This window comes from Aspergillus ambiguus (assembly GCF_047715705.1).
Source record: "Aspergillus ambiguus strain CBS 117.58 unplaced genomic scaffold BDV59scaffold_6, whole genome shotgun sequence".
NCBI lineage: Eukaryota > Fungi > Ascomycota > Eurotiomycetes > Eurotiales > Aspergillaceae > Aspergillus > Aspergillus ambiguus.
The window spans coordinates 433,443-458,967 of NW_027395519.1; the positions used below are offsets into that span (position 1 = coordinate 433,443).

The window sequence follows — 25,525 nt, forward strand, 5'->3', positions numbered from 1 at the left end:
TGTGGATGGAAGTGATGACAGGTGGCGCAGTTAACGCAACAACACTGAGCGTTCTGTGTCCGGACGAAGGACCATGCCATGAGGAAGGAGGGGGGGGAAGAAGTGGTTGTGATCGTAATATTGATGTACGCGGATTCTCTTGTCACTAATTTTGTTGCAACCATCGGAGATGGCTTGTGGAAGTCGTAAGGATAGAGAGATGAGATCGTGATAGCTAAGCTACGAGCAACTGGATAAGCTAACCCCAAAGTGTCATCCACAGGGCGCGGGTCAAAGACCCACGTGGATGATTCATCATCGGCTCTCTCTTTCTTCAATATCATCTGGAGTATCATCTGGCCGGCCCTCCACACAATCAAGCAATATCCGGATAATCCTGATTAGAAGGTCATCGGTCCATGGAAGACGGGAGCAACTACGTCCCTCAATTCCGCGATGTTCTGTCATTGCCGCAGCTGGAAACCAACGGCATCTATCATGACTCCATTGATTCTCTGTTGAGTCAAATCGTGGAAGAGCAGTCCCACAGTGCTCTTGAACTAGATCCAGCATTCACACAATTACCTGGTGATCTTAATCCTTGCAACTTAGGAGTCTTTCCGGACGGTTGGGACTTCTGTCTCCCCCACCAAATTGACTTCCCGGAGGAATTTGACACGACACAGCATGTTGCTTCAACTGCATCATCCCACCCTGACATAGCTCCCCAGAGTGAGGCCGTCACGAAGACAAAGACCTATCAACGCTTACCTCCCGAAGGGGTGAAAGTCCTCCGGACATGGCTCTATCAACACCGGGAATACCCATATCCCACAGATAGGGAAAAAGAGGAAATAGCGGAACGCACGGGACTAGATAAAACCCAAATCTCCAACTGGTTCAGCAATACTAGAAGACGGAAGCTGATCCATCTCCCTCACGTGGAAGATACCGCCGTGGATAACTCTCTCCTCTCGCCCCTTGAACGATGGCGGAACTCGCCACCGGAGACCGAAGCCGCAGCACCGTCCGATATCGTGCGTGCACTGGCAGATAGCACACCGTATTCGGGCTCTGAGTGCAGCACCACCCATACGAATGCTGCGGACGCGTGCTCCAGCAACGGATCTAGCAACTCATTCATAGTTGGTGCCCCTTCAGCAAGCAGTTTCGAGCACAGCCAGCACAGCCAATCCTCGAGCTCGGAAATTTCATTCAGTCAGGCGCATCACGCTCTACGGAGACCACCAACGCCTATACCTATCAGGATGGGATCTCGTCGCCGTCGTCGTCCACGAAAGCATGCCGGCGTCCGGAATAGACGGCCGACAACACAGGGAAAACGTGCCTTCCAATGCACGTTCTGCTCTGATACCTTTCGCACGAAGTATGACTGGCAACGACACGAGAAGGCACTGCATATTCCCGTGGATAGTTGGTGCTGCGCTCCTCGGGGTGGGATTGTCGATGTTGATGGGCTCATGGTCTGCGCCTTCTGCCAAGCGACGGACGTCGATTACGACCATCTCGAGGCGGCCCACAACTATCTGCTATGCAGGGAAAAGGCGCCGGAACAGCGTGCCTTTCCTCGAAAAGACCATCTCAAACAGCACTTGAAATTGACTCACAACGTTGAATACCACCCTTCCATGGAATCATGGCGGAGTTCGAGAACAAACATCCTATCCCGATGCGGGTTTTGTGGTATTGGCCTTTCGACCTGGGAGGAGAGGGTCGAGCATTTGGCAGAACACTTCAAGAACGGCGCCGACATGGATCAATGGAAGGGCGATTGGGGATTTGAGCCACATGTCCAGAATTCAGTGGAAAACGCCATCCCTCCGTATCTTCTGGGGTACGAGCGACTAACCATGGACCCCTGGAAGACATCCGATGCGTTTGGCACTGTTGGAAACGATGAAGAGTCTCTGTTTCCAGAGACTCATGTGCCCAATGGACTTACGAGATACACTAATCTCCGCAGCGAGCTTCTTGCGTTTCTCAGAGCAGAAATGGAGTCCGGGGTGCGTCCTTCAGATTCAACAATCCAGGACAAAGCACGCGAGATCGCTTACGGAGGAAACGATCCATGGAATCAGACGTACGCTGATGACGTCCGATGGCTGGAGTATGTTAAACGCGAAGCTGGCTTAATTCAAGGAACAGAGTTCAATTTCATAGTTCCCAGTAACACGCCAGCTGGGTAGAGACCCATTATTGATGGAAACTTATTAACACTATGCACATGACAAGTATTTGCAAAAGATGCCTTATTTGCTACGATTATAGACTGAAGTGTATAGAGGCTATGCAATATATTCCAACTGCCCATCCGAAAAACCACATAACATCTTCAAGCGGTGTATATAAGAAATTGCCTGGAGACGGTATAGGCTGATAGTGGTAAATAGAACCACTGCACCAGGGAATCTATCATGAAAAGGACGCAAAAGGTAAAATAATGTCTGTGTCAATATGGAAAGAGGATCATGATGACTTCGTTTCCTCTTCTTCAGGGATTTCATCGTCCCCGATTTCACTTGCAATTTCACTCGCTCGTTCACTGGGGCGCTCACTTGTTTCGCTGGCGGCCTTATCAGACTTCCTGGATTTGCGGCTGAAGAACCCGAGGCTAGTTCGGCTGGACTTCTCGGCCGACGGGATACTGGAGGCTGCACTATCCACGCTCTTAGCAAGTTGAGCTTCGACGGCGCCATCCTCGTCAATATCACCCTGGGACGTATCACTCTTCTTCGAGAACAGCCCAGAGCGGTCCTTCCAGGAGCTAAATTTACCCGAGCTACCCTTCCTCGTGATCTTCCGAATGAAAGACTCCTTCGAGCTATTGTTGTCGGCAGATGCAGCAGAGGGCATGCGTTCTAACGACTCGTAGGAATCGCGTGTGAATATAGATAACGAGCGCGAATCCTTCGAGGCACGGGACTCAGAGGGAGATCCGTCGTCCACAAGAAATTCGAAGGGGACATCCAAATCTTTCTCCTTTCCTTTGTCCTTTTCCTTGTCTTTGTCCGACTTCTTACTGGTGAAGATCGTCTTGAACGTAGGGGCCGCCGGATTCAGCTTCGGAGTAAGTGGACGGTGAGAGGAAGATGGGCGAGTACCAATAGGGGCCTGCAACGGTCGGCCCTGCCTTTCAAATGAGGAGTCCTGTAGAAAATCAGGCTCTCCAGTAAGACCTAGAGGCAGGTGGCCAGATGAACCATATTGGGTAGATGGTCGGCGGGAATGGACCCTCGACCACGTCGATGGAGAAGCCCAGTCAAAGCCCAAAGGACTCCGGTGGCCAGGCTTTTCAGCAGAAGGCCAGCCAAAGTGCCTATTATCCGTGGAAGGATGAGGAAGCTGATTATCGAACGAAAAGGTCGAGGATGGCCTTGGTGACAACGAACCGCGCCGTACAGTACCCAGTATTGACGACGGATCAATGGGATCATGCCTGGGGCTGAATTGGTTGTATCCGGTGTTGAGATCAGGATTGTCAGTGGATTTTGCGAGACCACCCCCACTGCCGAAACCAAACCTGCTAGGGGAGAAGATACTAGAGATGGCAGCACGACGAGAGGGCAGGTGATCCGAAGAGCTGTCTGCTGTGACACTAGCCGTGTTGCTCTTCGGGAGCAACGTTATCGGGTTCGCCCAGTTACCCGTATAACTTAACCGACGGCGCCTGGCCCCGATGGGATCCATCTCTTCCATATTGCGAGGAAAAGACTGGCTTTGGCCTGGTTTTAAAGTACCCAGCAAAGGCGGTTCGTCAGCCAGTGTCTTCCCACGTGCGCGGTGAAAGCCGAAAAGGCCAGAAAGCCGTCGAGATGCACTTTTGGGAGCCTCAGTAGCGTCACCTAAAGCCACTGATTGTGACTCGGTTTCTTGTGCTGGAATTTCATGTGGACTACCAAACATGCTTTCAGGGCGACTGCTAGACGAGCCCGGGGAGGGAGAACCATGAGGAAAGGATTCGAGCTGATTGTTAGGCTGGTCCACATTCGAGAATCGGGGTCGAAAGATCGGACGAGGGAGTTCAGGGGATTCTTCATCCCCAAGCAGATCAGATGGTAGCAGGGCATCGGCTCGTGGACTCATTTGGGGGTTGTTGAACGACATATCCAATTCCGCACGGGAGAGGTCAGGCTGGCCTGGTAGACCCGGTATGGTCATTCCGTTGTTGATGTTAAAGAAGGTTGAACTCGGTGCGAAGGTAGGCGAGCTTGTCGAAGGAGGGTTGTAATTGATACTGCTCGAAAACGGTGGGTCCATGGCGGGGAAGTTCATGGGAGAAGAAACATTGCTCGTAAGTGAGCTGCGATGACGGCGAGGGCGAATAGTTGCGGTGTTCGACAAATCCAAGTCCAAGGAAGGGAGGGAGAATGGTCCTGAACTTCCTGGTCGTTGGGTAGTCAGCCATTTCAAGCGTTCCTGTGCCTCCTGATATTGCTGCTGAGCCTGAGCGTGGATGCCGACAAGGGTTGCATATCGTGCTTGCAGATTGCTGAGCTTGACCTCCCACTGCCGAGCACGCTCGTTGTCAATGCGGTCTAATTCCTTGCCATCCTCGCCATCTGGGCCTTGGCTGGTTTTCCTCTCCTCCTCGAGCTTCTTGACACGTCCGCCTTTATCTTGGATTTCATCATCAATGACTTTCATTTCCGCCTGCTCCTTTGCGATCTTTTCCCGGATCTCATCGGCCCGTTTCTTCTTCTCCTCTTCCACGCGAGCTTTCTCTTCCCTTGCGTGAGCTGCATCGGCAGCCATCCGCACCATCTGTTCCTGCCAGCGTACGATATTATCTTTCCGTTTCTTGCGTTCGGATTCCTTCTGTTGCAACAATCTCTCACGCTTCGCCTTCTCGCTTTGGACCGTGCGGTTCACGCTCTCCAATTTGTAGACGTGCTTCTTCAGGTCACCACTGACTTCGTCTTTCTCCTTCACTCGTTTTCTTAGCTCATCTCGCTGCTTCTCAAGATCCTTGAGAAGGGCGATGTGTTCTTCCTCTTCGTCGGCTGCTTGCTTCTCCACAGTTTCATTTTCGTGCTGCAAAGATTTCAGGCGCTCGGCAAGTTCCTCCAAGCTTTCGTCCCGCTCATCGGAGCCGGAACTCCTCTGCAAGTCATCGGTACTGCCGTGCAATGCTTCCGCACCACTCGCAGCTGGAGATGGCTTCCTTCCGGCCGGAGCGCGTTTGCCTTGTAATTGGCCTCCGCTCTGTTCACGAGCCATGACGGGGGCGGACGGAGCTGCGAGTCCGGTAGTAGAACGGGGGATGGACGCCCGGATGGTGATACCGCCATTGGAAGCATTCTGCTGGGATTGCGATAGAGGAAGGGATTTTGTTCGCACGTGGACAACGGCGCTAGGGGTTTGAAAATTCGCCGCACTCACGGAGAGGACGCAAATGTGGTATATACTTCCGGGGACAAGATTCGAGATTTCCACGGCGGTCTCGGCACGTTTCGATTCGCCCACTGATAAGTCCCGAGGTTAGCCCAGTGTGATGAGAATGAATAGACTTGGCCAAATAAGCATTTACCTTTAGCGCCATTCACCTGGATGATGTGCTTGTGGATGGAGTTGTGAAACTCTGGCTGTTTCCAAGCGATGCGAATCTCGCGCGCGGTGATCTCTTCAAGGGTTAACTCTGGCGGCGGAGGGATATCCAGGCCGAGTTTTTCGACCAGGACCTCGTTCGGCGTCTGGCAGACCTGCCACGCCCGGTACAACAACCTGAAAAGGGCAGTCAGCCACGGTGGATCATCAGCGGAGAGACGAGAGAACGGCGATAGACGTACCAGATCAGGGCCCAGAGAATCGTGACGGCCAGGAAGAGAGCCATGACGCCTCGGACCCTCACTCGGGGAACCACGCTAGGGTAGGCGTCAAAGGAAAGATACAACGGCTCATACATCCCCGCGTCGACCCATGGAGACGGGTGAGAGAAGGGGAAGGAGAGAAAAGCCGTAGGGGCGCGAGCGATGAAGCAGTTGGCCGCCTCCTTCTGCCGATAATGGCGGACTTTCCGCTCGGCAGTGGGGAGGTCAGGTGACCAGGGTCTTGACTGAGTCAGCGTGCAGAATGCTGAGTCATCGCTCCCCGCACGCGGTGCTGGAACGGGCTTAGCGGCATCCGGGTTCGACCGAGGAATCAATCAATCACGAACGCCTTCGTTGGGCTGTTGAGTCCCCCAACATTTGCGCTCGCTCTCTTTAACAACTACCTCACGATTCATCACCCCCTTGGATACCTCCCCTCATTCTTTACTCTCGATGGTTCTCTGATTCCGGTGTATCCCCCGTCATTGGTCGCTCGTTCCTCTCTGGTGGCTGGCTGGTACGACACATGTCTATCGGGCTCTGTCACATGGGCCGTACGTAGGCGGCAATTCTTGTCTGCTGCCCCGACCAACTTTCTGCTTCCCTCCCTCTTCCCTCGCATTTTCCCTGCTGTGCGACCCCTTCTCTCGTTTCCCGAGTCCGTGGACTTTTTCTCTTCGGGGCCTTTCCCCGTGGACCTGGCGCGATGCAGTACGTCCGAAGTATCAGCGGTTCCGTCTCGAAGACGTGGAATTCGATCAATCCCGCTACCTTGAGCGGTGCTATCGATGTCATCGTAATTGAACAGGAGGATGGTGAGCTTGTTTCTGGGTGTCTCTATACGTCCGAGGCTCTACATCGCTGACTGATTGTGTCGGGTATGTGCAGGGACTCTCGCCTGTTCGCCTTTCCACGTCCGTTTCGGCAAATTCTCTTTGCTCCGGCCTTATGAAAAGAAGGTACACTCATCTGTGACTTGATGCGGGAGCTAGCGACTAACCCGCATTTCAGGTGGAATTCAAGGTCAATGGTGTCAAACAAAACTACTCGATGAAGCTGGGCGAAGGCGGGGAGGCTTTCTTTGTCTTCGAGACCACCGATGAGATCCCTGCGTCATTACAGACATCCCCCCTTGTGTCGCCGACGGCGAGCCCGAAAATGCGCAGCGAAGAGAGCCTTCCATCGTCTCTCCAGGAACCGGAATATCTAGACCTGGATCGGTCGTCTTCGTCTCCTGGGGGCGGGAACCTCGAAGCCAAGTCGGAGTCCAACCTCCCCATAGTGTCGAGGACGACTCGAGCGTCGAGTGACCTAGGTAGGACGGCCTGATTCTGTCTGTCTTTGCGTTCCATTATGCTCATCCTCGTATAGGTGCCATAACACCGTTGTCGCGATCCCCGGATAACTCGGATCTGGGTCGGTCCCGTCACAGCTCGTTCAGTGATGAACCGAAGTTTGACCGTTCAGTGTCCGACGATGTTCTGCTGGCCAAATCCCATCTCCATAGCACAGCCGACCACGCCTACGGAGTACACTCGTCGTCGGCAAACGAAGACCCCATCCAGGGCGGTCGCTCACGCAGTCCACCTCCACTGTCGCCCGGGGAAGCCGTATCTCGTGCCATCTCATTGTCCAAGAAGCTATCCGGATCCAATATCCCAACACACGTGACTGAAACCGGCGACTTGATGCTTGATATGACGGGTTATAAAAGCAACGAGGAGGATGCCTTGCGGGCGGAGGTCGTCGCACGCAAAATCCTCGCGGAGGAATTGGAAGGCCCCTACGATATCGGGGCCCTCATCGGAGCAGATGAGCATGGGAACCTGTGGATCTATAGCAGCGAGGATGCTAAAGAGGCCGCTAATCGTCGCGCCACGTTTAATGCAATGAGGCCGAGCTCGGCGATGAGCGAAAACGCGGTCTCAGACCCCGGCTACCACAGTGACAGTGACCAGTCCATCCACAACGCGTCAATTCCGCCGAGGCACTATCGAACACAGTCCGACGTTCAGCCTGGATTTCCCACCCCACCACACTCCCCGACGCCGGGAGAGACAACCCGGAACTACGCGAAGACATTGCGCTTGACCAGTGACCAGCTCAAGGCCTTGCATCTCAAGCCAGGCGCCAATGAGATGTCTTTTAGTGTCAATCGGGCCACATGCACAGCAACGATGTATTTATGGAATGGAAATACGCCCATCGTCATCTCCGATATCGACGGAACTATCACGAAGTGAGTCCCTCAGAGACCCCAGACCATGGTGACTTTACTGACCTGAATATAGATCCGATGCCCTCGGCCATGTGCTGAACATGATTGGACGGGATTGGACGCACGCGGGCGTGGCCAAGTTGTACACTGATATAGTGAATAATGGCTACAATATCATGTACCTCACCAGTCGGTCTGTTGGCCAAGCCGACACGACCCGAGCATATCTCTATGGTGTCTGCCAAGACGGATACCGACTGCCCAAGGGGCCGGTCATCATGAGCCCGGATCGGACAATGGCAGCCCTGAGACGGGAGATCTATTTGCGGAAGCCCGAAGTTTTCAAGATGGCGTGTCTGCGGGACATTCTGGGCCTGTTCAATGGCAAGGAGAACCCGTTCTACGCGGGATTTGGTAACCGGCTTACGGACGCCTTGAGTTATCGGTCCGTGAACATCCCGTCTACCAGAATATTCACGATCAATTCCAATGCGGAAGTGTCGCTCGACCTCTTGAGCTTGAACAAGTACAAGAGCAGCTATGTGACCATGGGCGAATTGTTGGACCATTTCTTTCCACCTACCAGTCTCCTTGTTCAGGCTGGTGGCGAGGAATATACCGACTTTACCTACTGGCGTGAACCTCCCCCGGACATAGACGATTTCTCGAGCACAGACAGCGAGGAGGACGAAGACTACGCGGACCAGGAAGAGGATGACGAAGACGAGGAAGAAGAATACGAAGAGGGAGAGTTGAGTGAAGAGGGCAGCGACGTTGATGACGCTGCAGAGGAAGAACTTGGCGCCAGCTTCCTTTCGCAGGGCTCGTTAGACCAGCCCAGCGCGGTTGACGGTCAGAGCCTGTACATGGATGAAGACGAAGAAGCGTCGCCGGTGGACGAGGTCGATCAGCTAGAGCCAGCACTGAAAGCTGTTGACTTGGCCCCTGCATCAACTGCGGCTGGCCGCACTGCATAACCTCGACTAAGCTTGGCGTTGGCTGCTGATAGTTTTGAACGCTGGACCGGCGAGGTGCATTTGCATTCTGGGGTTATCACTTATATCTTGCATCGTAGGAGTTTGCAGTGTTGTTTTTGTGACTAATTGGATGTACTGGAGCGTCTGTACAAAGATGTCGGATAGAATAGAGCACTGTCATTATATAATACCGTTGTCGCTGTCGTTGCCGTATTTTACCAATGAATTATATCCGCTCCCCCATGAGTATGCTCTTGCGTCTCGGTACATGCACAGGAAGGAGACATGTGTCGTCGAATTCTTCGCCATCTTCGCGAGTTATCCAAACGCCTGACTCAGTGTATGAGGCACCTCCGGTATCACCGGTCTGGTTTTCGTGTCGAATGGGTCCGCGAAGCGCCTTGCGACGCGTATAGCCTCGTTTCTTCAACGCACGGGCCAATCTAGTAGCAGAGATGGGCAGATTGAGGTTGATTTTAACAGTTTCATAGGACATGCGACTCGTTTCCTTCGAAGAAGAGATATACCTAATGATATTGTCTATCCCTTTGGCAAAGACCGTCGTTGTACGGCGTTATCGGCGTGTCATCCTCACACGTGTCTTCCTCTCAGGTATCTTGAACCTGGCGATAGGTGACGGACCGGAGATGATCAGCTATTTGCTGGTAGGAGCACCCGATATCACGTAGGTTCCTTATACGCAGTCTGGTGTCTCGGTCCGGGCGAGCAGAATATCCTGCAGGCGGGGGAATAGACATAATGGGGGAGTGGGAATTGCAGAAGAAAGGTTGAAAGAAGGAATTAACGTGCGAAGATGAGACCGAAGACCGACGCGCGGTGTGGGGTGCCAACTGGCCCAATTGTACTATCTATCCATCAACCACTTAACTCTAGGACTATTATTACTATTATGTGATATCGGTGTCCAGAAATACAGCCTACGCTGGCCCTACATCGATTTGTATCTCCGCAGTGATAAAAAAAAAAGCTGTATTATCACTAGCATTGCGTGGGAAGACATTACAGGACTAAATATTGCACAACTTCAAAGCCGAGGTTACAATACCTCGATTGCTCATTGGTGTCCTAGTGATCGTCTATCCCATTCCTTCTTCTACCCCGGGACACCTTCAAGATCGTCTTCCCCATCTTCAACCCTATCCCCGCCTCCACACTGTCCTTCAACGTAAATGCTTTTTCAATCTCATCCAAGCTCTTCCCTTTCGTCTCAATCATAAAGAAGAAACATACAATCGTCGTCAGAGCACAACATCCCCCAAACAGGTAGTACGCTGCGGAGCTACTCTTCGACAGGAGGATAGGGCAGATAAACGCCACGAACCAATTGCAGACCCAGTTAAACCCATGTGCTAGGGCGGTGGCTTTGGCACGCGTATGTTGAGGCTGGATCTCCGGCGCGTAGACTTTGATACTAACCGCCCAGCTCGAGGCGAAAAACACAGAATACAGGTAGATGCAGACGATGACGACCCATCGTGCCGCTCCGTGGTCTGGGTGGACAGCGTTGGTAGCATAGAGAGTGCCCATCAGCAGGATAGTGATGGTAAGCCCGAGTCCACCGACGATGGTGCTGGTACGGCGGCCCCATTTATCTGCAAGGAGCAGGGCAGGGATGGATACTACAACCAGGACGATGCCAGAGACTCCCGAGGCGAGAAATGAGGATTCTTCACTGGTGAGGCCGGCTTGCTGGAATAGCAGAGGCGCATACTGTTCTCCGTGTTAGCATCTTCAAAGCATATCCAAAGGGGGAGAGGCAGAGAGGGACTACGCATACGTATAATACTGCGTCAATCCCGCTTAACTGCAAGAACCCCATTAGGAAAACAGCTAGCATCGTCCGTCCCCGGACATCCTTCTTAAATAGATCGAAAAATTTGGCTTCTTCCTGCTGCTTTTCCTCCGTCTCTCGGGTTGGGGACTGAGAAGATGTCGAGCCGCCGTCACCGGCCTGCACCGGAGATCCTTCTTCGAGGTCCTCTTCAATCATTTGACGGTCTTCCGGCTTCACTCCTAAGATCTCCCATGCGGCTTCGGCATCCCCGTCGCGTCCATGAAGACGGAGCCACCGCGGCGATGGGGGTAGATAGAGCAACACACTGGTGACGAAGACAACCGACAAACCCACCAGGATGATAAACGGCAGCCGCCAGGACATCGATCCTTCAATCCGTGCAGTACCGTAGCAGGTGAAATACCCAGCCACAAGCCCGGTACAGATCATAAACTGCGGGCCGGTCGTCAAGGGGCCCCGTATGTCTGGGGGGGAAATCTCACAGACATACCTAATTTGCACACCGTCAGCCAGATTTGTTCCAAGAAGGCAGAAATGGAAAACAGGGGCTAAAACGACTTACACGGTTAGCGTGCCGAAATAAAGTCCAAACCCCATCCCCTCGATCACTCTACCCACCATGAACATCGCCAGTCTGACCGCACCGGCCTCGAGGGCAGCACCCACTCCGAAGACTGCAGCGCCAAGCGCGATGCCCTGTGGGCGGCCGAAAGCATCAGCAGGCCGGCCAGCGATAACGCTCATGACCGCAGCCGAAAGTAAGATGGACGAGACGATGATACCATGCACGCTAGACGAGTGGGACCCAAAGTACTCGACATAACTTGGCATGACTGTCACCGGCCCGATGATGCTTGTATCGACGCTAGAAGGGACAACATGTCAGCATGAGCTTTAGCCCTGTCTATGTATAGATGGAGACGAAGGATGAGATGAGGCTCGTTGATTGATCGTGACACCGCGTCATCTCGACAGGGTGTTTGGGAAGACATACCCCAGAAGGAATCCGCCCGTGGCTGTGAGGATACTGGCGAGGATATACCTCGGCGGCATCTGCAGCCAGGGTGGACGTGTACGACCAGTGACTTGATTCATTGGGAAATTGACAGTGGCACGATCTAGATATCGCGGCCGACAACAAGAAGTAAGAGGATACGGAAAGATGGAAGAAATTTCTGAGATGAGCGAAGATAAATCCCTTGACGAAGCGACTCAATGCATCGTCATAACTTTGTTGAGAGAGCCATGCAGGACGGCCATCCACGACCCTGGAAGGCATACAAAGAGCGACAACCAGACACGCGTGTAACTGTCCCAAACGGGAAAAGATTACGGCCCAGGGATCCCTCTAACCAGTCAGGACGACCCCAGCCGCAAGGGTCACGCGTGTAACTGGCTGCAAAGGGAATGCCTGACGGGCTAGGAAATGACGATGTGGATAACTTCAACTACGTCCTGACAGGCTCGACGATAGACCTGGGTAGCTATCATTCACTTGGACATCATTCACATAGGATATATATACTCTTGAAAAACAACATGTCATCCGCAAGACCATCTATCAGCAATCATATTGATTGTACCAAATCCAAAATCACCTTGATCGAAAAACAGCATCATGTTGAACCTCTACCTGCTCGTCCCCGCTGCTATCGTCCTAGTCCCCTTCGTGGTGGTCACTCGCGCAGTAATTGCCTACCTGCAAGATCCCAAAGGTTTTCGTAAGTATCCAGCACAGAACTACCTCTCTGCCTTCACCCAACTAGGCTACTGCTGGGAGCTAGGTCGCAAGCATCCCGTCATCCATTCCCGTCGTCTCTATCTGGACCACTCAACCAAAGGTCACAAGGTCATCCGACTAGGTCCGAACTGGATCTCCTTCGGGCGGGCTCGTGCCGCCCGCGATATCTATGGGTTCACCTCGTCGGCTAAGAAATCCGCCCTCTATGATCAGCTGTCTGGGGGAGGGGGCGCTCATCTGGCCAACATTAGCGACAAGAGCTTACATAAATTCCGCCGGTCGATGGTCTCTCACTATTACGCCCCTAAGCATCAGCGCCACTGGGAGGAGTCGTGGGTGCTGGATTCCTGTGCTGATTTCATGAAGGCAATCGATGCCAAATGTACCAAGCCGATGGGTCCATACGAACAGCCAAACCCGGCCGATCTCACGCTGGACTTGGTGCATTGGGGATACACCTACGCTTGCGAAGTCATGATCAAGATTGGCTTGAGCAAGGATCTACATCTTCTCGACAAGGGGAATAACAACATCGAGATCGAAGACTCCGACGGGTCCAAACGCGAGATCAGCATTGTCCAGTCGCTCCATTGTGCGGGCCGAGCAGCTGCAAACGTGATTTGGGATACCAAACGCTTCACCACGTGGGTCAAGCTAATGAACAAGGTATCTAAAGAGTATGCACACAACCTCAAAGGAGGTAGCGATTGGCACGCTGCGATGACGAAGCTCGTTCTAGAGCGAATGGACCGGCATCGGAAAGGAGAGATGCTCGATGACCTGTTTATGCCCTGGATGGAGGGCAAGGACGGTAATGAACCAGATATCAGTACGCGAGATCGGATTGCAGGTATGTGCAATTCCCAATGTTGGACGTGTACATTGCATCGAAATTCTTGCCCTAGGGAGTGATTGAGCGACGGCAAACAAACTTGCCTGAGCCGAGCACCTGGCAACACATCATTGAAAACGCGGCATCTGTGGTGCAATGCTAACATGCAAACTACCACACAAGAAATCGAGCAGATGGGTAGGTTTATATGTTGTTAAGGTCAATGGAGCTCGCTGACCCTATGTCGTATAGTCGGTGCTGCGATCGATGCTCCGGGCGGATCCGTCGCAACCACGATTTACAATCTTGTCAAAGATCCCCGGACGTTCCAGAAGCTGCGACAGGAACTCGATGCTGGTCTTCCCCCGCACCGTGCTGTAGCTACTTGGCAACAGGTCAAAAATATGCCGTATTTGAAAGCCTGCATCGACGAGGCTATGCGTCTCCATCCTCCGGTAGCGACGGATCTAGTCCGTCGTACACCCCCTGAAGGCATGGTTATTGACGGCGTTCCAGTCCCAGGGAACACAGACATTTCCATTTCAGCATACACGTCTCATCGTGATCCCACCGTCTTCGCATCTCCCGAAAAATGGTACCCAGACCGATGGACCGAAAACCGGGGCACGGAGTTGATGAAAGATATGCTTGCTTCATGGATCCCATTTAGTGCCGGATACAGAACGTGCATGGGTCGAAATGTTTCGATCGTGATCCAGGTACTCCCGAAGAAGACTGGGCAGGGATCCTTTGGCTGACAGCGAGGTAGGCATGTGTAATCGGGACTCTGGTCCATAATTATGATTTTGCATTGCCCAGCAACGACTGGGAGTTGCCATTCGAGGAATGGTTCAACCTGTGGCCGACTCAATGCCCTGTAAAGGTTTGGAAGCGAGAAAGGTTCGCCCAATCTCAACCTGCGGCATAATGGCAATAGAATTTGGCCATGTAAGGATCCTGGAGGTTGAAATTGATAAGGCTTTGCGGCGCGTACCTGTAAATAGCGCCTCTCCGGGGTAACAATCGCTGAATGTTGGAGGTCCTTAAAGTCGTCTAGTACCCTTTTTTCGCTCATTTAGTGCTGCTCCGGCGGTAGCGTGGATGGGCCCGCATCAAACCACTCTCTCTGATGTGTTGGCTCTAGGAGTTGTTGAAGCACTTCCACTCTACCGCGCGTGTTATATCCAAGCTCGGTCTGTATGTTGTCTAACAGAACCCACACTCTGGTCTTTCTCACCACGCTCTCAACGTGTTTCCCAGCTGTATGATGGTCAGCTGTTTGATGCCTACACAACTCGCTACAGGCCTTACCGAAGTAGAGTGGAATTATGGAGAAACAACGCACCTCGTTGGGGAGGTCGGAGATCGATATATTGATGAGCTCTGTAGCATGTTCCTGGATCTACTTCTCATCAGTATTAAGAGTCGTACGATAAGAGTTGCACTGACATTTGGTGCGTACGCCACATCCTTAAGCACAGGCTCAGCATAAAGAAGGATATGGAGAAGATGGTACCAGATGATTGCGGCAGCTGAGTATGTCAGAGAACGCCGCCGGAAGAGATATGAATGGAACCTACCCGCAGCAGGGTGAGCAAAATGAACCTTGCATAGTCCATCCTCGACCAAATCACCATACTTGACTCCCCGAAAAGATTCGGATAGACCTGAATACCAATTCTCCGTATCTCGTAGGAGATCATAATACTCAGACAGTGTCCCGTTGCCATATACCCAGTCGACAGCTCGACCAACCAGCCATAATACCTGGTTTCCTAAAGCATCCTCCTCCGTCTCGCCCTCCCGCCAGCTAACATTCCAATACTTTGGACTCATCTGCAGGGGAGTTTCGTTGATAATAGATACCGTGATCTCGTGCCGAACCCAAATCCAGAAATTAGCTCGGTCCAGGCCGAAGGATCGTGCGCTAATGCCTTGCATAAATATAAGCTTCATAGCGCCTTCATAGTGTCGGCGATGTTCTTGTCCTTGTGCCGCTAAGACCTCGTAACTGCTCAAGAGGATGACAGCGCTGAGTGTGTTAACCTGAGGAGCAGGGCTGTTCAATAACTTGATCAGCAATGTCAAGGCTTGCGCATAATAGTTGGTGGCGACCGGAGTCCAGATTTCTCCAGACGTCGAGAGACTCAACTGCCTGGCGGTAAAGGCGCAGATGCAGAAGAGAAGAAGCTCCGAATTCAATGCGCGCTTGGGGATTTCTCGTTGATAGGTACAATTGTGGTCAAATATATCCATCCATTTTGCGAGCCCTTTTCGATATTCGTTGAGAAGGAACACCATTTCCGGAGTAAGGGCTATGGAAGGCGACGATGCCTTTTGCTGAAAGGACGGAAGGGGAGTGGTTGGGGCCGCGGACTGGCTTGATGATTCGGAGGACGTATTATGGGCGGAGTCGCTGGAACTCTTCAATCCTGGTAGATCGAGGCGGAAGATGTCCCATGTTGATGTTGGTGGATCGGGGGTCTGATGATCCACAGCGCTAGGGAAGCTCCCCCGACGGGTGGTGGAACTGCTCTGATCAGTGGGACACCACCGAGAATAGGTGATGAATTCGCTCGCTCGGCATTCCAGTCCGAGCCGCTCACAGTTGCTACAAACAGGCTTCTTCTCATCGCACCGCGTATGTCGTGCCTTGCATGTGAAACTATGAAACAGACCGTCAGTCAATGGAATGCATGCCTAGGCCGAGTAGCATCCCGAGATCGCATACGAACCATCCTGATAATGTCCTGGTTAGGCTCCAGAGTCACGTACGCAATGGGATGGAAATACCTGTCTTTTTCCGTGTGCCGCCGCGTCTCTTCCTCGTATTTGTGGGTTGTGGCTGTGCCTCGATGTTCATTGCATCGAGGTTAATCGGACGTCTCTGCTCACAATGCGGAAATAAACATGCGAGAGCAGATAATCTGGATGACGGGAGGTCTGGGGACGCCTCAATGGACCAAGCTGACAGCTAATGCGGTTCGGAGATTACTAGTGGATGGGATTCCAGAGACGAAAGACGCTCGGCGGGGTTTAAGAAGGCCAAGGTTTTCCCTTTTCGTCGCCCCGTGATCTAGGGAGCCTTACTTTTGAGGCCACTCGCGATGAGCCATAAGAAGGATAGACCTTGGTCCAGTTGTTACTGAAATTAACAGACTGCTCTGTCTTTCCAAAAAGACGATTCCACGTCTGATTAAGTGAAATCACGTGTCATGCTGCCTCAGGCCGGAATAAACCCTGTCTACCGATTTCTGACATTGAACGCGGCCACGATGGTGCCATACATACTCTCCGTACAAGAATCGTCACTGTCCTGATGGGACAAACATATCAAGTCTGAAGAGCTTCCACACTGATATCCTCCACCACTCTCCACATGTACCACATGAACACGCTCCTACATCCGTCAGACGAGGATGCCAGACCATTGGGAATGCAGATCCTACCGATAGGGGGCAAATTTGGCTGCCATTTCCACCATCTCTTTCTCCGTCATATACCTCCATTTCCCTTTCTTCCTCTGCAATTGAGCGACGTTTCTTCCGATAAAGGCCGCCATGCCCCGTCTACATCCAACGCATCAGTCTCGCAATGAAGAGCAATCGCCAGGTAGAGGAACTCACTGAATGGCCAAATCCCCAGTACTGAAAACATCCCACCTCTTTAACCCGAAACAAGCAAACATTTCCACTGTCCATACTCCGATACCGCGCACGGCCGTGAGCTTCTCTACCAACTCTTCATACCCTGCGTTGATCAATATATCGGCACTCAGCTCACCGCTTGCGAATTTCTCCGAGAGTCCCTTGATGTACTCCGCCTTTCGCAATGACAATCCCGCACTCCGTAAAAATGGTATATCAGCCTCTGCTACCTTCTGCGGGGACGGGAAGTATGACAGTTCATCCGTGCTGGAGACGGAAGCAGGGAGGCCCGGAGGATTGAAGATATTAATGAAGCGCCGACGGATGGTGGAAGCTGCGGCCCCCGAGACCTGCTGGGAGATGATGCTGCATGTCAATGCCATGTACGGGTCGACGACGTCGGCCACAGAGCTAGCTGAGAAGGTTGTGCACGGGTATTTGTCAATTAGAGGCTTCATGCGGGGGTCGATGGATATAAGGTGAGCATACGCTTGGTCGAGGGTGTGGTTCGGTGATGGTAGTTCCGTGACTGTCGTAGTTATGATAGTTTCTGGCTTCGTGCTAGGCGCCGACGTGGTCGTTGGCTTCTGCTTTGTGGTTTTGGACTTCTTCATGGATACTGCACGAGGTTTCGTCTGTGGTAGAGCTGGACTGGCGCTCATGCTACGAGTGATTCTTTGGGGCGCCATGCTGGTTTGTCGTATACAGCTAGGGATGTAGCTACGGAAGAAGTCGACCAAGTGCGACGGCATCTTCTCATATGGGATTTTGTTGACCACATACTGCCTGGCCCAAAGAGGAAGTCATTACGGAGCGGCGATGCGACTAGGCTGTTTTAGGAAGGGTTCACGGTAGACGCGGAGTGCAGTCCGGAAAAGGCAAACAAAGAATGACGGTCAATGTTCACTATAGTGTGAAGTATATAAATTTTACAAAATCTACAGATGGGCTTGAAGTGTGAAATGATGGAGAGATAAGTCGGTTTGGAGCTTATATTCACTCACTGTATGTGGCTCTATATCTGACACCAGGTACCATTTTGAGCACTTGGTTTGGCAAAAATATGGTAGACATTATAGCATACTAGTAACATAACCAACTCAGTCATACTTCATGAAAGCTGCTAATCCTACAAATCGATCGGCCTGCTCCTCATTCCCTTGCGCTTCGACTTGAGCCTCGTCATAGAAGAACTGCGCCAGAGGCAGATGATGGCTGAGATAAGTCAGGGACGATCGAAGTGCATTAATTGCGTCCAGCACAACTGCTTCAGTAAATAACCCGGCCGTATCACTATCAAAGCAGGACGATTGACTCGCAGTTCCGCACCGAATGCAGTTTGCGCCGAGCACAGCGGCACAGTTGTCGCTATTGTTGGGACTCCAAGATTTTGTAAGTGTCAAGAATGTAGAGCTGGTAGTACGTTGCTGATGCCGGAGAAGCGATTGAATTGCAACATATATGCTCCACGGTAGGAAGATGCTGGACTTTGCTTCTTCGGCGGATACAATAGCTTGGACCAACTCTGCTATATCCAAACAATTTTGTAATGCAACGGCGTGACTGCTTTGAGCCTGTGTTGAATGCTTAAAACTTCCCTTGAGGGAAATTTCGTTCTCTGCTTTATACATCAAGGCTTCGTGGAGGCATGTTGCAATAGCCTTGAGCAAAATACTGACGACCATACTGCAGTTGACGTCTTCGGGGTTGCGGGTTGCCCTATGTACCGATCCCGAAGTGCAGCTCTCAAGATGACGAATTACCTCGTCGAGGTGGTAATGCTGGGTCCAAAAGTTATATGGATTGTGGTCCAAAGAGCTTGCGTGACTCATCATTTTAATGTGATACATGGTTCTCGTGCAGAGGATGGTTGCCATGCTTAGGTGTTGCTTAACAGACAGATTAAATGCCCGACGAGAAGTTTTCATTACCTCTTCCAGACGAATGGACGTGTCTAGTTCATCATGACATGGGAGATAAACCCCGATCTGGACAAGCTATTAGCAACACGGGTTCCTAATCGTCTCTCCAATGACTCACCTCGTTTTGCGCAACAATATCCACGACATTGGAGCTCATACCAATTCCAAGAAAACAGTTCAGGTATAGAACGGCCCACATCGCGTTTTGTTCATTAGTGGCGAATAACGTTCCCTTTGGTGTTGGTGGTGGACTGGGCAAAGGTGCTCGCCATCGGGTGGGTTGTAAAAATTCGGGTTTGGTATGCCGTATACATTGCGCTATCCAGACTGCACGACTGATGGTTACCCATGCCTGGCTGAATTGTGATTGTCTGAGCTCGTAGAGTCCCAATAGTGCCGTTGCTTGCAGAGCGGATAGCGAAGAAGCTCCTTCGCTCTCTGCTTCGCCTTTGCTGAGATGAAACTTTGAGTGCCGGTAGAACCAATTCCCGTAGTCTTGGTCTCCCACGAAGGGAAGGTTCATAACTGCCCAATCCATAAATCTGGGCGATGCGGCAGCTCCATGCGCACACATACCAAACCGAAGGGCCAAGGCTTCGTGAGAATCGGGCATAGCAGACAGTTTAGAAGCAAACACTTCTTGATTGATAAAAGGAAATGTCTGGTGTGTAGTCATGAAGTATTTATGGTACCTTTCCAAGTTAGTTCCTGTGGATTCAACGGCACGGATGTGGGTCATACATTTCAGAGAGATGCTCAAAAGGAATTGAGTCTATAGAAATAATTGCATCGACAGGTAATGGCACTTCTGTATGATCTAATATGTCTATTCCGAGACTAGACACCGATTCGTAGGAATCGAATGAGGAATCCATGGATAGTGCGTCCGAACCGGAAGACATTGAGAAATCCATGCTCGGAAGTTGCGCTACCGCCATTTTCAGATCCTGAATGGCACTTGGTAAGGCGGTCTCATCGGAGAGCTCGATAGGGGGAGATTTGGTTAGCGATTGGTCACACTCGTCCGTATCGGAGTGCAGAGTGAAAGGCGTCAGACTACTGCCATTCACAGGCGGATATGAGGAATTTTGCTGTGGCTTGCTATTGCTTCTCCCCCGTGTCTCATAAAAGCATTCAAGCTCTGCACCAGTTCCTGAACAACGTCGGCACCATGGTCGCCTCCCATCACACTTCACCTTGCGTGACCGACAGCGGTTGCAGGCAATGTGTCGGCTCACAATGGTCGCCATTGTCTCTGAGAAGGCGGTATGTCGTCAAGGTATGTAGGTATCCCGAATGAGAGTTTTATGCAAAGCAGGTGTGGAGGCTCTGCAAAGTCAATTAAGGAGCACGATAGCAGTATGAAGGTATGATATAGTTGCGGAGGAATATGGATCGACTGCTAGTTCTCCGCACATTATGTACGTCTAGCATCATTTCAATCGCTCCCCAGTTCGACGAGAAGGTGGCATCGCCTTCTGTGTATAGACGTTTGACTATCTCGCCAACGGTTGCAACTAGTACAACCCATAAATGTAGATGGTACTATGCAGCATAGCCTTGGTTAACGAGACTTGATACAGAAGGGGAAACCTATCCGCGTAATGTCAGAGAAGTAGCTAATTTGACGCGTATATAGATGCGACTCGCATGCCAGCGGGAGGCTGACGCCTCTATGTCGCCTCACTGGGCTGGTGAAGATAAGCCGCGGAAACGGGAAGGATTCATCATCCCAGCTAGTTCATCGAGGAGAGAAATAGTCTATCCGCCGGAAGCCACGACGCACATAATACCACAATCCTGCGAAAGTCAGATAAATGAAAAACAGGGCAATCTGGCACTGCAGTAAGCACTAACGGAAGATCAGTCCTGTGGATTCCCTTTTCCCGTCGCTTTTTCTCCTATGGCCTTCTTTGCAGGTAGTAGTAGTACTGGTCAAGCATGGTCTCGCAACTTCTTGTCTTCCAACCACTTCGGATGTCTTTGATCTCTTCGATCTTTCAGCAGCCGCCTACCCCTCCTGTGCCGCCACATCCCCCAGAATAAGCCTAACTTAAATACCCATGCCTGAAGGATCCGATCCTGGGGGTTGTTTGCTGGTACTCCAATTTACCCCGCTGATCGACCATGCTCTGCGGAGTCCGCGATGGCCTGCGCCGGCCCTAAACATGAAATTCCTTATCACGCATTTCTCGGGCTTCGTACTGCCCGCTACCTTTTTTCAATCGCATTCATGTATATTTTCTTAAACCCCGTCATGTTTTACTGATTTTATAATTCGGTCCGAGCCTTGCGTCCGAGACTGTCAGGAGTGGTTTCAATGTTCAATCTGAGGTTTAATAAGAACTACCATAAGATATCCCTTATCTCCATCGACGTCCCCATATTGTAGCGAAAGTCACATTCTACTTCACCAGCGAAATTTATACTGTCCCATAAAGCTTAATATGGCATCGATTGCATTCCCATCTCTGGCCAAAAAGACCACTCTTTCTGATGGTACAACATACGGCTATGTAGCTGTTCCCCCTTCATCCCCAGCACACGTCACTTTTTTACTCCTTCATGGATACCCATCATCTTCACATGACTGGCGTCATCAAATAACTGGCTTGAAAGAAGAAGGCTACGGAGTCATCGCTCCGGATCTTTTGGGTTACGGAGATACAGACAAGCCCACAGATATCAGCGCTTACCGCATGAAGAAAATGTGCGGCCATATGGCTGAGATTCTAGACAAGGAAGGTGTTTCTCGGGCAATTGCTGTTGCGCATGATTGGTAAAACCTTTTCCCTTCTTCCCTTCTACCGCTTCGGCCCACTTACAGGGATGCTGAAAGGGGTCTTAACGTACCATTGACTAACTAAGGCGTAATTACCTTGCAGGGGCGTTGGGCTTGGTTCTCGCCTTGCAACGTACCAGCGCCATCGAATCTATGGATTGGTCACAGTGGCGGTCTCGTATGTCGAGCCAGGCACAGTATGGGATATTGGTGAGCTATTCTTCTGAACAATCGCCCTTAATAACCGAGCTAACATTACAAAGACGCCATTTGTAACTTAACAAAAAGCCTGGTGGGATACGAAACTTCTGGCTACTGGCTATGGCATAACACCGACGAAGCCGTTGTAGACTGTGAAACCAATGTAAGTTGTATCGCCCCTACGCTTCATCCATGCTATATACGAACACTATACTATACAACCTATCAATTAATCTAACGGATAATCCAGCCTGCCTCCACATTCAACTTGGTCTACCCCTATGATCCGCTTCTGTGGATTGCTGACTTTGCCCCTATCGGCAAAGCAGCCGAATTTGTTCGTGCTGGGCGAACAACTCCCTTGCCTTCCTGGTACTCTCTTGCAGATTACACAGTCCGAGACCGTATATTTGCCAAGGGTGGGTATGCTGGACCGCTGTCTTGGTATAAAGCCGCGATGCGCGGTGTTAATACGGAGGATGAGACCGCCGTACCCGAGGAGGATATTCCGTGGCCGTTGCCAAATTTGTTCGTCGCTGCTAAACGAGATTATGTCTGTCGCGCAGATTTACAGAGTGAGCTGGCCAGAAAGTGGGTGCCCAATTGTCGCATCGAGACTGTGGATTGTGGACATTGGGTACAGTTGGAGAAGCCAGATATCTTGAATAAGTTTCTGGTTGGGTTTGCTAGGGATGTGGCAGGGAATGAGAAAGAGCTCAATGATGCTTCGATTTGAAGGTTGTCTGGTGCTATGATTCATTGTGACTTGTGAATGCATCATACCGTAGTCGCTGCTAGGCATTTCACCAAGATTCCTTTTTGAGATACTTTTCGTGTTACTGTAGATCCTGAGGACTATATCTTATCGATAAATGATCGTTATACTAATCGCCAATGCTTGGGAGCTACAGTTGCCCGCCTACATGCTATTTTGTAGACCATACTTAAAGAGTCTCTATATCTGTTGACTGCCATGATGTCCTGTTTGAGGGTAGATATCAAAGCCTCGAAAAACGTTCACATGCATTAATATGCAAAACAATACTTTCTTGTATATATAATGGCCGCTGGAAATTTTATCTGTCGACTCTAGTGGACATCAGTTTAGAACTACTAATACTCTCTCCTGGACGGACAAGGTCATTCGAAAAATTAGCTTGGATAACTGCACTCAATACCTAGAAGTAAGATATTTTATTGCAACAAAATTGATTTCAATAATTCCCAAAGATCACGGAAGTAAGGGGAGCTAACATATCAAATAGTAACGTCCGACGAACTTGAACTGACTGTTATAGCCTTATCGTGCAGAATACGGCCGTTCAACCCTGAACTCTTGCATGGTCGGTTGGCCATATACTCAGTCAGACAGTCGGCATATGTATGCGGACCATATGGGGAGAGATATTCAGAAATGAAGTTATTCTTGCGGCGGGATTTCAGGCCCATATCCTTAAGAAGCCGATCCAGGTATCCAATCCAGTCAAAAAGAGCGTACGGATATCTTTCACCCACACTTCCGTATCGCATCCGCACCCAGGCTAGATATTCGGAGACCTCTCTTATCATGGTATTTTCGTCGGGAAGGTCTATTTCCCCAAGCAGATAAGAGATAGCCCAGCTGCAGAGGTTTCAGATTATTAGCAAGATCCCAGGGTTACAGGAGATAATAACGGGCAAAGCTTACAGTGACTGAATTCCTGCAATGGTAGGTGTTTGGGTAGTATGGATTTGACCCAGGATTGCGACAGATCGGTCGCCAGTGCGGGCACAGTCTAGAGGAATACACCGGTTGTAGAGCCTCCAGCGACGCTTTGTGGGCCTGCGATCTGGATGCCATTTGTCGTGCTTGGGACCTCCGCGTAGCAAAGGAATCGAGTGCGCCACAGTCTCCTCCGCAGCTTTATCATGCGAATACCAGAAGTCCTTTTCATTATCATATCCGTCATAATCGGACCCATATGCTGGAATTCCAAGTTCCTCCTTCAGCTCTGAAGATAGGAAGCCAAAGTGATCACCCCAACCTGTAGCGCTGAGAACATGGTCACACTTGATCTCTTTCCCTGACTGAAGGACGACTGAACCATTCCTGGCGACATCAACATTATCGCGAATGACAGTCAGATCACCTTTTTTGAGGGTGTCCCAGAAGTCGGTTATTGTAATCAGGCCCAGAGAAGAGTCACACCAGAAACAACTGGAGTTATTCAGCAAATATAATAGACTTTATGGTCTAAGAAGAATTTGCTTACCTCTGTTCCAGATCCGGCTTTAATGACTCAATGCCCCCAGCCTTCCCAAACCCAGCCGCCTTTTCGCTCATAGAGGTGATAAAGTCCCAATGCGTTCTGGTTAACCACCTTCCCATGAACGTCCTATGGAAGAAAGAACCGAGCCACGTCTTGGTGTTAAACATAGAAGGGCTGAGGTAGGTCATGAGGCGAGTGGAGCCCACTTGAAAACAGTCAGTGACTATATGGGACCTGATCCGAGATGGCAGGAACACGTACTGGTGATGGTGTTAATTCCCCCAATCTCGTGGGGCATTATAGGCATGGGGCCCGACCCGTTAGGTCGAATGATCCAGGTAACGCGTTTTCCCAAAGAGCACAGCAGATATACGGCATCATATGCAGACTTTGCCGCTCCCACTACCACGACATGCTCAGTCGCCTTCAGATCACTAAGATTCATGGCGATATCTCGAGAATGGGTGACAATGGCTCTTTTCTCCACCTTGAAAGGTGTTTCATTTGGCACAGAAGTGACACCGGTGGCAATGATCATCTTCTTTGCTTCTATAAAGCGGCCGTTGACCTTCAATCGCCATCCCCGAGGGCAACGTTCGGCATTTTCGACCCAGCTCTTGAATCGAATATGTGGCATGATGCCACTGTTTATGGCAAACTCTTCAAGGTATTGCTGGATCATACTGCCGCTTACCAGGTGATTGTCTGGTCGCCCGTCCTGAGACATAGGAGTGCCCGGATAGTTAAAGTAGCCAAAACCAACCTGGAACATTATAATTAGGACCTGAATCTGAGTGCGGGCGAGAGCGACGTACTTGAGCTACTAAATTTGGGTAGATGCGCTTCTTACTCCAGACACCCCCGACAGTATCATCTCCATCAAACACAACCAAGCTAGTGTTTGGCTCTAGGTCGAGGTAAGTTCTAGCTGCTTTCAGCCCATACCAACCTAGATATCATTAGAATATATATCTATCACGAGCGGTTTGGACTATCGTACCGGCTCCGATGATGGCAACATCGATCAATTCTGCGGGAGGTTCGAATATCATGGTGACTAAGTTGACAGATCTGTATATCTATCTATATGACTTGACTGACGACGGAGGTTTGACGAACACAAGGAGCTGTCTCTAGAGGATGGGAAGAGCTTATTAACGACGCGTTCGCTGAGAGCGAAGCATCTCTTTCTCCCAAAGTCAGAGCATATATCGTACATGTCCATAATTATGCTCTCGGCCTATTGTGAAATTGCGCCAAGCACGATATTCGGACCGAGCTTTGCAGATAGGATGAATAGCTTCATGTTGACCGCCAGCAAATACAGGGCAGA

The 25,525-nt window shown here is 50.9% G+C and overlaps 10 protein-coding genes across 10 annotated transcripts; 5 read left to right on the top strand and 5 right to left on the bottom strand.

Moving 5' to 3' along the window:
• The first annotated feature begins 307 nt into the window (after nucleotides 1–307).
• BDV59DRAFT_143528 (uncharacterized protein) lies at nucleotides 308–2,251 on the top strand. Its single transcript, XM_073687220.1, has one exon. The coding sequence runs from the start codon at nucleotides 399–401 to the stop codon at nucleotides 2,184–2,186; it is 1,788 nt and encodes a 595-aa protein (XP_073550485.1). The 5' UTR covers nucleotides 308–398; the 3' UTR covers nucleotides 2,187–2,251.
• A 215-nt stretch (nucleotides 2,252–2,466) lies between these two features.
• Nucleotides 2,467–6,223, bottom strand: BDV59DRAFT_199711 (Fibronectin type III domain protein; the record flags this gene model as incomplete). Its single annotated transcript, XM_073693406.1, has 4 exons — nucleotides 2,467–5,462; nucleotides 5,528–5,721; nucleotides 5,787–6,099; nucleotides 6,151–6,223. 4 exons carry the CDS (start codon nucleotides 6,221–6,223, stop codon nucleotides 2,467–2,469), a joined length of 3,576 nt encoding a protein of 1,191 aa, XP_073550486.1.
• On the top strand, nucleotides 6,192–9,244 carry BDV59DRAFT_173031 (putative lipin Smp2). The gene is made up of 5 exons (XM_073688819.1): nucleotides 6,192–6,622; nucleotides 6,696–6,766; nucleotides 6,819–7,122; nucleotides 7,179–8,046; nucleotides 8,099–9,244. Exons 1-5 carry the CDS (start codon nucleotides 6,514–6,516, stop codon nucleotides 9,000–9,002), a joined length of 2,256 nt encoding a protein of 751 aa, XP_073550487.1. The 5' UTR covers nucleotides 6,192–6,513; the 3' UTR covers nucleotides 9,003–9,244.
• An 844-nt stretch (nucleotides 9,245–10,088) lies between these two features.
• BDV59DRAFT_199713 (general substrate transporter) lies at nucleotides 10,089–11,913 on the bottom strand (the record flags this gene model as incomplete). The annotated part of the gene is made up of 4 exons (XM_073693407.1): nucleotides 10,089–10,733; nucleotides 10,801–11,308; nucleotides 11,381–11,683; nucleotides 11,813–11,913. The coding sequence occupies 4 exons, from the start codon at nucleotides 11,911–11,913 to the stop codon at nucleotides 10,089–10,091; spliced, it is 1,557 nt and encodes a 518-aa protein (XP_073550488.1).
• A 523-nt stretch (nucleotides 11,914–12,436) lies between these two features.
• BDV59DRAFT_199714 (cytochrome P450) lies at nucleotides 12,437–14,319 on the top strand (the record flags this gene model as incomplete). Its single annotated transcript, XM_073693408.1, has 4 exons — nucleotides 12,437–13,409; nucleotides 13,575–13,589; nucleotides 13,644–14,110; nucleotides 14,161–14,319. 4 exons carry the CDS (start codon nucleotides 12,437–12,439, stop codon nucleotides 14,317–14,319), a joined length of 1,614 nt encoding a protein of 537 aa, XP_073550489.1.
• A 64-nt stretch (nucleotides 14,320–14,383) lies between these two features.
• BDV59DRAFT_173040 (Zn(II)2Cys6 transcription factor) lies at nucleotides 14,384–16,525 on the bottom strand. The gene is made up of 4 exons (XM_073688820.1): nucleotides 16,163–16,525; nucleotides 14,972–16,056; nucleotides 14,841–14,923; nucleotides 14,384–14,793 (listed from the first exon to the last, which is right to left on the bottom strand). Exons 1-4 carry the CDS (start codon nucleotides 16,252–16,254, stop codon nucleotides 14,467–14,469), a joined length of 1,587 nt encoding a protein of 528 aa, XP_073550490.1. The 5' UTR covers nucleotides 16,255–16,525; the 3' UTR covers nucleotides 14,384–14,466.
• A 10-nt stretch (nucleotides 16,526–16,535) lies between these two features.
• Nucleotides 16,536–17,882, bottom strand: BDV59DRAFT_173042 (DNA-3-methyladenine glycosylase family protein). The gene is made up of 3 exons (XM_073688821.1): nucleotides 17,018–17,882; nucleotides 16,841–16,960; nucleotides 16,536–16,791 (listed from the first exon to the last, which is right to left on the bottom strand). The coding sequence occupies exons 1-3, from the start codon at nucleotides 17,788–17,790 to the stop codon at nucleotides 16,725–16,727; spliced, it is 960 nt and encodes a 319-aa protein (XP_073550491.1). The 5' UTR covers nucleotides 17,791–17,882; the 3' UTR covers nucleotides 16,536–16,724.
• Nucleotides 17,883–20,843: 2,961 nt separating this feature from the next.
• BDV59DRAFT_173046 (uncharacterized protein) lies at nucleotides 20,844–21,294 on the top strand. The gene has a single exon (XM_073688822.1). It carries the CDS (start codon nucleotides 21,024–21,026, stop codon nucleotides 21,207–21,209), a length of 186 nt encoding a protein of 61 aa, XP_073550492.1. The 5' UTR covers nucleotides 20,844–21,023; the 3' UTR covers nucleotides 21,210–21,294.
• A 314-nt stretch (nucleotides 21,295–21,608) lies between these two features.
• Nucleotides 21,609–22,799, top strand: BDV59DRAFT_173047 (alpha/beta fold hydrolase). Its single transcript, XM_073688823.1, has 4 exons — nucleotides 21,609–21,739; nucleotides 21,846–21,952; nucleotides 22,006–22,106; nucleotides 22,194–22,799. The coding sequence occupies exons 1-4, from the start codon at nucleotides 21,660–21,662 to the stop codon at nucleotides 22,677–22,679; spliced, it is 774 nt and encodes a 257-aa protein (XP_073550493.1). The 5' UTR covers nucleotides 21,609–21,659; the 3' UTR covers nucleotides 22,680–22,799.
• A 401-nt stretch (nucleotides 22,800–23,200) lies between these two features.
• On the bottom strand, nucleotides 23,201–25,244 carry BDV59DRAFT_199717 (uncharacterized protein; the record flags this gene model as incomplete). Its single annotated transcript, XM_073693409.1, has 6 exons — nucleotides 23,201–23,564; nucleotides 23,631–24,140; nucleotides 24,196–24,397; nucleotides 24,454–24,955; nucleotides 25,008–25,141; nucleotides 25,193–25,244. The coding sequence occupies 6 exons, from the start codon at nucleotides 25,242–25,244 to the stop codon at nucleotides 23,201–23,203; spliced, it is 1,764 nt and encodes a 587-aa protein (XP_073550494.1).
• Nucleotides 25,245–25,525: the final 281 nt, after the last annotated feature.